This window comes from Hydra viridissima, unplaced genomic scaffold (genome assembly GCF_058129835.1).
Source record: "Hydra viridissima isolate aposymbiotic clone 2 unplaced genomic scaffold, HvirCarnegie_v1 scaffold_30, whole genome shotgun sequence".
Classification (NCBI taxonomy): domain Eukaryota; kingdom Metazoa; phylum Cnidaria; class Hydrozoa; order Anthoathecata; family Hydridae; genus Hydra; species Hydra viridissima.
In genome coordinates, this window is record NW_028324325.1 from 77734 (window position 1) to 87448 (window position 9715).

General features: G+C 37.0%; 1 protein-coding gene across 2 annotated transcripts; it reads right to left on the reverse strand.

The window, feature by feature from the left end:
• Nucleotides 1-1422: 1422 nt before the first annotated feature.
• Nucleotides 1423-9342, reverse strand: LOC149876116 (uncharacterized). 2 transcript variants are annotated; one of them, XM_090075682.1, is made up of 5 exons: nucleotides 9271-9342; nucleotides 2589-5609; nucleotides 2266-2331; nucleotides 1948-2004; nucleotides 1423-1791 (listed from the first exon to the last, which is right to left on the reverse strand). In XM_090075682.1, exons 2-5 carry the CDS (start codon nucleotides 5578-5580, stop codon nucleotides 1472-1474), a joined length of 3435 nt encoding a protein of 1144 aa, XP_089931808.1. In that variant the 5' UTR covers nucleotides 5581-5609; nucleotides 9271-9342; the 3' UTR covers nucleotides 1423-1471. The 2 variants fall into 2 exon arrangements, with proteins under 2 accessions (XP_089931808.1, XP_089931809.1); XM_090075683.1 differs by lacking the exon at nucleotides 9271-9342 and having other exon boundaries at nucleotides 2589-8112.
• Between the last annotated feature and the right edge of the window lie 373 nt (nucleotides 9343-9715).

Consider the following 9715-nt stretch of genomic DNA (forward strand, 5'->3'; position numbering starts at 1 on the left):
CTAAAGTTAGGCTGCATAAAATAAACGGGTAACAATATTTTTCTATGTATGTTTACATTGAGTTAAATAAAATCCTCTGCGCAAATATAGGTATGTTAGAGAGTAAAAGTGCATAAAAAGCCTCGCTACTTTGTTAAAGGTAGTTTTTGAATAGTTTTTCAAAAAAAAGGTCTTTAAAGTTTAGCTTATGTAGCTTGACATCACAAAACACAAAACTCAAAAAGACAAGATAAAATATAAGATAAACGCAAAACAAAATATAGATGAAACTAAAGTTAGGCTGCATATAAAACCAACAACATAATATTCTACTAGCCTAGTTTTCCTCTTTTAAGTTTAGATTATGTAGCTTGACATCACAAAACGCAAAAAGGCAAGACAAAATACAAGGTAAACGTAAAATAAAGTAGAAGTGAAACAAAAGATAGGTTGCATAAATACAAAAACTGCATTGCCAAAAATAGAATTTGTTGTCTAGAAAGACTTTTTAAAGTTTGTTTCTTTCGTCTATTGACTTAGTGAATCGCGATCTGGTTTTTCTTAGGCGCGCTTGTTTCTTAGTTGTTTTTTTTTGTAAAGAAAGTTTATTCAGACGTTTTTTTTACGCAACTCCTTTAACATTATTTTTAACAAAGTATTCTTTTATACGTGTTTACATTGAAATAAAACCCTTTGCGTAAATAGAGATAAATTAGAGAGCAAAAGCCTCACTACTTTGCAGAAGAAGAATTGGATGGCAAGATACAACTTTTTAAATTCGTGTGCTTTCTCTTTTAAGGTACTTTTTGAATATTTTTTCAAAGAAAAGTTAGCGTAGTTTTCCTCTTTTAAGTTTAGCTTACGCAGCTTGACATCACAAAACGCAAAAACCAATAAGGCATGATAAAACAAGATAAACGTAAAATAAAATAGAAGTGAAACAAAAGTTAGACACCATAAAAAAAAAACAAACAAAAAAAAAAACATAATATACTTCTATGTATGTTTACATTGAACTTAATAAAATCCTTTGTGTAAATATATGAAAAAATAGAGAGTAAGAGTTCATAAAAAAAGCCTCGCTATTTTGCTGAAGAAGAAATGGATGTCTAGATCTTTTAAAATAAGGAACTTTTTGATTTCTTTTTCCGAAAAATGGTTGGAGCAGTTTTCCTTTTTTAAATTTCACTTATGCAGTTTAACATCACAGAAAATATTAATTTGCTTTTTAACAAACTCTTAAAAACATCAGAAGTAATTCTAAATGCAACTCTATTAAAAGTGTTAACAGAATAACAAAACGACTTTTTTTTTTTTTTAAAGATAAAAAAAGTTTGAACTATCTTTAAATAAGAAATGTGAGAACAGTTTAACAGAACTTCTTGTTTATTATGTATTTAGCGAAACAGATAAATATATTTGCAAAAGCATAGAGAAAACAAACTACACAAAAGGCCCATCTTTATTGCCAAACTGAACAAACTTTTCTAAACTACATAAATGGTCTCACTATATTGCCATATTGAACAAACTTTTCTAAACTACCCTCTTTTTGAATTTTTAGCTTCATGTTTTTAATTTTGTCTTTAATATGGCTTCGGTAGGAGTACTTTTGCAAGACATGAATGAGCTTGTCACTGCTATGATTTGCCAAGATGCCAAGGTAATCTTTGTACGAGCAACTTGAGCTTACATCTGTAAACACGTCTTGCAAGATGTATGCCAACACTAAAGCTGCACATCGAGGAAAACTTCTGGTGTTGAACCATTCGTTGTGGCCAGGGCAAGCATTCAGCTTTTCAACTATTTCATCTAAAATTTTACAAACTCAAGTCATAACACAAAGAGATTAAATCGAATATTCATTTGGTTCTGAAGCATGACAAGATTAATTTTGTTTTTTTATTTGTTTTTTTTGTTGACCTTATTGTTTGCACTGATAGCAATAACTGGTTTTTGAAAGATTACCTAATTGGCATTGGCTAACTTCTGCTTTGTTTTCCTTTGTTCTTGGCTGAGTTGATCCTGAAATAAAATAAAACCATGTTCATTTTTCTAATTCATAAAAAAACCATCAACAGTTTCTAAGTGTTAGAGATAATAACAAGCTGTGCATGATTTCTAACGGTGATGTTTCTAACTTCATCATTAGAAATCGGGTAGACACAACTTTCTAAAAGTGCACTTAGCAATGATGGCTAGTTTTTATTAACAGTTAACCATCTGAAATTGTGCAAGAAGAGGTTTGTGTTTATATATGTTTGTATAAATTAGGTTTTACATTACCGATGTGTTCTTGAGTAAAAGATGGCATTTCCAACTTGATTTTTTTTCTTCTTGGATCTTTTACTTCTAAAACATAATCAGTTTTAGTATCATTCACTTGTGTAAACATTTAAGCAATCACAGAATTAGTCCTGCAACAAATACATACACACTTCTGTGTTGTTTTTTTTGTTTTTTTTTTTGTTTTTTTTATTGTTTTTCTTTTTTTTTTTTTTTTTTACAGCTTTAACAATAACAATAGGGCAAGGAGTTAATTTGGGCATTTTTATTTTTTGAAAGCGTGTTGAGATTTGCATAAAAATCAAAAATCAAAAAGAATTTACCTCTGGATGTACAAGCAAGACTTTGGCTAAATAGACTACCAACAGATTGAACAGCACCAGGTGAGGGCTGTTTTTCAAGAACAGTACCAGCCTGTTGGACTGGAACAGCTGAAAGAAACAAACTGGGTTTGGCCATCGTTTGCTGACGAGCAACAAGATTAGGAGCCAGAGGAACAGAAAAGACCTCTTTTGAAGGATTAAAAACAACTTGCAGAGAAGGAGCAACATGAACAGGTTTGGCAACCACTTGCTTATGAGCAGGTTCAAGAAGAGCAGGTTCAAGAAGAGCAGGTTCAAGAAGAGCAGCTTCAGGAGGAGCATGGAAAACACGTGTGACAGCCATAAGATTATCTTGCTGTGAAGCAACATTAGACACTGTTTCCAGCAGAACAGAAAAGACCTCTTTTGAAGGACTGAAAGCAACTTGTTGAGCAGGAGCAGCAGAAACAGGTTTGGCAACCACTTGCTCACTAAAGTAAACTGGAGAAAGTTGTGCATGGTGTTCAATAAAATCCGGTTCATCAGGAAATAATGTTAATGCAAGAGGAGAACAAGCTGTGCCAACAGGAACAGCTAGAGTCTGATCTACATCCATACAAACAGCTTGTTCATTAGGAACTAGTTGTGCAAGAGCAGAGGATAGTTCAAGAACTGGACCAGCGATTGTTTGTTCAGAAGGAACAGACGAAACAGGAGTTGAGCTAGGTTCACACAAGAAATCTACAACATGTTCGTTGCTGTCCTCTAAAGGAGCATTGTTTTCTACAGCTGGAGAAAATGGAACCACTGTGGTACAACCGAAAGTAGCAGCACATTCTTCAGAGTCAGAACCGGAGTCTGAATCTTCCTCAAAAATGTCCTCAACATCATGAAAACCGTACTCCTCTGCATTAGTTCGGAGCCAGTCCATCACATCCTTCTCCTCCTTTGGTGGTCTCTCAGACTTTTCAACAGTCAAAGACTCTATGACTCCGAAGGACTGTCCGATGCCCAGGGCAAAGCGCAACTCCTCTGCAGCGTTCCACTGGGACACATAAAAGCTATCCATTGTGTGTCTGCTGTGCTTCATGTAGAGTGTAGCAAACCGCTCGCGATCTTCTTTGCTGTTGTTGGCAAAGTAAGTGGCTATCGAACCGCGAATGCAAGTGGGAGTAAGACGCTTCATGGGAATGTTTACTTGGCTTTTTCTGAAGCAGGACGTCAGGCTAGAGGTGATAGCAGAGGAACCCATCTGGTAAACAGGCACTCTAGTTGCACCTAGTGTCACACCTTCGTCTTTGTTGGCTCTCACCGAAGGAAAAAGGGGCCTGTAGCAGTCGCTCAACTCCAAAACAGTCTTGGTGTCTGCAGCCATGTAGTGAGAGTCGTTGACAAGAAGGTCTCTGTATCTCAGCAAATAAATATCGATCAACACTTTCAAGTCGTTCGGCACTAGAATGTTTTTGGCTCCGTACTTGTATGCTGTTTTGTAGCGCTCTTGCACAATGCAATATCCACACTCACTCTTCTCAGCAGCCATGTAGTCTCTAATGTTTAAAAGAGCAATGTTAGATTTTCTTAAACTGTTAATTACAGTGACAGAGAGCAGAAGATGGTTTCGTAGAGACACAGCATTGTCTCTAGTCAGCGGAAGAGACGCCTTTCTAATCGATTCCACTAAGTCTCTTACGTATGCAGACTTGCCATATTCGGTCAGCAAACTGACATTGATGATGTTGATGCTTTTTCTTCTTTTCACAAGGCTCCTCCTCAAAGAACGAAAGGGCCTCAGCACTTTTCGCAACTCATCCACCTTGCAGCGCAAACGTCGGATGGCCTCATGAGAAAGTCCGAAATAGACGTTTCTGGCTTCACTGAAACGAAACAGGAGACAAAGGGAGACGAGGCGGTTGTACAACGTGTGACAAGACATGGCTTTTGTTTGGTCAAGTTCACTCAGCTTGGAATTGAGCTGAATTTTCTTAAAGTGCAAGGAGAAGTATCTATCCTCCAAAACATTGGAATTGGTGAGGGCGTTTGGGTGCAGCGTCAACGTGCTGTCACAACAAGTCAATATTTCCACAACTGCATTTTTGTAGATCTTTGCTTGTGACCAAGTGTTGTTGTTGGCTACCACAAGCCACTTTTCAAAGTCTCTGAAGAGCTCATCTGCTGACTGGTAATAAAAGTGAAAAGCATCTTTGTCCAGCTGAAACAAGAGTCTCTTTTCTTCGGTCAAGACATAGGAGCTGGAAACCAAGTGCTCTAAGGAATCGAAATCAGAGTCAAGGACGGATTCGGTGTTCAGCTCTTTGTTTTCTACAGAGGTGCATTGGTTTGCAGAAGGAGCCTCGGACGAACCAGCAACTGGTGAGGGCAAGCTTAAAAGAGGATCAGAGGAAAGAACCGGAGAAGAAAAAGAGGAGGAAGGCCCAGGAGCAGAGGATGCAGAGCCTGATGCAGACGCTTGTTCAGCTACTGGCTTAATACCAAAGAAGGCAGGTCGAATAAATTGAGGGACATAGAGCTTCTCGTTGTCGTATCGCTTTGCCTCTGCAATCTTTTGTTTGATCATCTTGGAATCGTAGAAATGAGTCTCTTTCAAGTGTATGTCCAGTCGGTCGTAATACTTCCAACATTGCAAACAGGGGTAAGGTTTTGGACAGCCGGACTTGCGTTCGAGACGAGCATGCTGAAACTTCCTGACCATTGCAGAGTAAAAGATGGAAGCTTCATCCAAAGTCCAAGAATGATCTTTTTTAGTCAAGTGTCTTTTAATGCTTGTGGACGAATGTTTGCACAAAGGCATCGGACAGCTAACAGCGTACCTCTTCTTGGTACCATAGAAAGGTACAACCCTGTTTACGGAGCCACACGCTGCAACTAATGCGGCCCTGACTTTGTTTTTGAGCTTTAAGTCTCTCTGTTCTTGTGACTGCTTTCTTTTCTTTTTTTTTGCTTTAGAGTTTGGAGAAGAAGCAACAACAGAGTTGTTTTCTTGTGAAGAAGACATGTTCAGGTGTTTGTTTGCAACGGTTTTTGCTAAAAAAAGGAAACCAGTCAGTGAGAGTTTTTTTCTTCTGCCTGCATCCAATCCTGGAATGTTTACAACTGCAGGGAAGAGCTGTGTTTTTTCGAATCCTCTGCAAAAGAGAAAAAAAGAAAGAAAAGAGAGCAACAAGAAGAAACAAAGTTTCCACTAGCAAATGAAAAAGAATGAGAGCAACTAGCATTACATGCATGGTGGCAGCAGTGATTGCTATTATGAGAAGGAGAATGAGAAAAAAAAAAAGAAAAAGAAAAGAAACAAATAAATAAAGAGATGGAGTTTGAGAGGATCTCGCAACCATATGACTCAAAGAAAGAAACTGTGTTGAAAAAAGGCAAGAGAGGGCAAATAGAACTTGCTAACAAGGACAAATGACAGACATAACTACAACAGTAACAACTCTCATTGCAAGCATAATAACAACAGCATCAGCATCACTGACTCAGAGAGTGTTGACATAACAAAAAAGAAAACAAAAGTACAAGCCAAGTGGGGGAACATTAACAAACACTCATTGCAACTATAACAACAACAACAACAGCAACAGCATCACTGACTCAGAGGGTATTGATAAAAAAAAACAAGCAAAACAAAAACAAACAAAAAAACAAATAAAAAAACAAAACAAGCAAATTGGGTGAACAGTAACAACTCTCATTGCAAGCATAATAACAACAACAGCATCAGCATCAGCATCACTGACTCAGAGAGTGTTGACAAAATAAAATAGACAATAAGCAAGCAAAGTGGGTGAACAGTAACAACTCTCACTGCAAGCATAATAACAACAACAGCATCAGCATCAGCATCACTGACTCAGAGAGTGTTGATAAAATAAAACAGATTATAAACAAACAAAGTGGGTGAACAGTAACAGCTCTCATTGAAAGCATAATAACAACAACAGCATCAGCAACAGCATCACTAACTCAGAGGATATATAAAAAAACAAACAAACAAACAAACAAAACAAAAACAAAAAAAAACAAGCAAAGTGGCTGAACAGTAACAGCTATCATTGCAAGTAAAATAACAACAACAGCATCAGCAACATCATCACTGACTCAGAGAGTGGTGATAAAATAAAACAGATTAAAAAACAAGCAAAGTGGCTAAACAGTAACAACTATAAATACAAGTAAAATGACAAAAGCAGCAACAGCATCACTAACTCGCAGGGTGTTGATAAAAAAAAAAAGCAACAAACAAACAAAGCAAGCAAAGTGGGTGAACATTAACACTCATTGCAACTATAATAACACCAACAGCAACAGCATCAGTGACTCAAAGGGTGTTGATAAACAAAAACAAAGGCACAAACAAAACAAGCAGAGTGGGGGAACATTAACAACACTTATTGCAAGCATAATAACAACAACAGCATCAGCATCTCTGACTCAGAGAGTGTTGATAAAATAAAATAGATTATAAACATGCCAAGTTTGTGAACATTAACAAACACTCATTGCAACTATAACAACGACTACAGCAACAGCATCACTTACTCAGAGAGTGTTGAGAAAAAAAACAACAAAAAAAACAAAAACAAAACAAAACAGAAAACAGAAGTACAAGCCAAGTGGGGGAACATTAACAAACACTCATTGCAACTAAAACAACAACAACAGCAACAGCATCACTTGCTCAGAGGATATTGATAAAAAAAACAAACAAACAAACAAACAAAACAAGCAAAGTGGCTGAACAGTAACAGCTATCATTGCAAGTAAAATAACAACAACAGCATCAGCAACATCATCACTGACTCAGAGAGTGGTGATAAAATAAAACAGATTAAAAAACAAGCAAAGTGGCTGAACAGTAACAACTATAAATACAAGTAAAATGACAAAAGCAGCAACAGCATCACTAACTCGCAGGGTGTTGATAAAAAAAAAAGCAACAAACAAACAAAGCAAGCAAAGTGGGTGAACATTAACACTCATTGCAACTATAATAACACCAACAGCAACAGCATCAGTGACTCAAAGGGTGTTGATAAACAAAAACAAAGGCACAAACAAAACAAGCAGAGTGGGTGAACATTAACAACACTTATTGCAAGCATAATAACAACAACAGCATCAGCATCACTGACTCAGAGAGTGTTGATAAAATAAAATAGATTATAAACATGCCAAGTTTGTGAACATTAACAAACACTCATTGCAACTATAACAACAACAACAGCAACAGCATCACTTGCTCAGAGGATATTGATAAAAAAAACAAACAAACAAACAAACAAAACAAGCAAAGTGGCTGAACAGTAACAGCTATCATTGCAAGTAAAATAACAACAACAGCATCAGCAACATCATCACTGACTCAGAGTGTGGTGATAAAATAAAACAGATTAAAAAACAAGCAAAGTGGCTGAACAGTAACAACTATAAATACAAGTAAAATGACAAAAGCAGCAACAGCATCACTAACTCGCAGGGTGTTGATAAAAAAAAAAGCAACAAACAAATAAAGCAAGCAAAGTGGGTGAACATTAACACTCATTGCAACTATAATAACACCAACAGCAACAGCATCAGTGACTCAAAGGGTGTTGATAAAGAAAAACAAAAGCACAAACAAAACAAGCAAAGTGGGTGAACATTAACAACACTTATTGCAAGCACAATAACAACAACAGCATCAGCATCACTGACTCAGAGAGTGTTGATAAAACAAAATAGATTATAAACAAGCCAAGTTGGTGAACATTAACAAACACTCATTGCAACTGTAATAAGAACAACAGCAACAGCATCACTGACACAAAGGGTGTTGATAAACAAAAACAAAAACACAAGCAAAGTGGGTGAACATTAACAACACTCATTGCAACTATAACAACAACAACAGCAACAGCATCACTGGCTCAAAGGGTGTTGATAAAATAAAGAAACAAAAACAAAACAAGCAAAGTGGGTGAACAGTAACAACTCCCATTGCAAGCATAATAACGACAACAGCAACAGCAACACCATCACTGACTCAGAGAGTGTTGATAAAATAAAATAGATTATAAACAAGCCAAGTGGGGGAACATTAACAAACACTCATTGCAACTGTAACAACAACAACAGCAACAGCATCACTTACTCAGAGAGTGTTTTAAATAAAACAAAAAACAAAAACAAGAAACAAAAATACAAGCCAAGTGGGTGATTACTAACAGCGCTAACAGCAGCAACAACAGTGTCTTTAGAAACAACAAACAAGTACAACAGCAACAACTGCTTTTACAGAGTATAACAATAACAACAACATGGCACTAACAACAACAAAAGGGTTGGAATAAAAACCTGTAGGCAAAAGGAGAGCTGCATTCAGACAAGATCGATTACAAAGAGGCTCTTCTTTAGGACAGAGGAGAAACTGCTTTTGAGGGACAGAGGGACTTTTGTTGTTGTTGTTGTTGTTGTGCAGAAACCAACAAACTTTTATTGAACCGAATATAACCGAATATAACCGAAAGTCTTGTTTGCTTCTGTTTTGTGCCATCAAGAAGGGAAAACAAAACATCACAAAACAAACGAAGCAAACGAAACAAACAAACAAACGAACGAAACAAACAAAAAAACGATTAAATATAAATAAACAAACAAACGAAACAAACAAACAAACAAAAACAAATAGGAAAAACAGAAAACGCAGTACCGAAACCTCGCCATTTTTATCCTTCCTCGAGCTTTCTTTGGGCGCCAAAGACCGAGAAAGTTGAGCAAACGTGACGTTGAGGGGGGGGGGGGGGGTACTTAAGGCCAGCAGACCGACCAATGGCAAGCTTAGGAGAGACCCACGTGAATGTTACATTTTCTTTCTATGTACGCTGAATCCGCTCAAAGTCTGGAATTTCCAGCATTCACGTGTCATCACTCCAGCCACCAGATTGGCCCACACTTTGCACACTTTCAAGACTAGAACTTCACTTAATCACAAATTGAGCCAAAAAAAAACTAAGTCTCGCATGGCGACAACTTTTCCAAAAGCAAACAAAGGCAAACAAAGGCAAACGAAGGCAAACGAAGAAAAAACAAAAACAAGTAAACAAAAACAAAACCGAAAAGGGAGAGAGAGAGCAAGTCGACTCATTTCTTTCGAC

What these genes read in the sequence shown, in the direction of transcription:
- LOC149876116 (XM_090075682.1), bottom strand. Translation starts at nt 5,580, where the DNA reads ATGTCTTCTTCACAAGAAAACAACTCTGTTGTTGCTTCTTCTCCAAAC. An exon ending in TTTTACTCAAGAACACATCG is followed by an intron (nt 2,005 to 2,265) that starts GTAATGTAAAAC and finishes ATTTTATTTCAG; the next exon opens with GATCAACTCAGCCAAGAACA. An exon ending in AGTTAGCCAATGCCAATTAG is followed by an intron (nt 1,792 to 1,947) that starts GTAATCTTTCAA and finishes GTAAAATTTTAG; the next exon opens with ATGAAATAGTTGAAAAGCTG.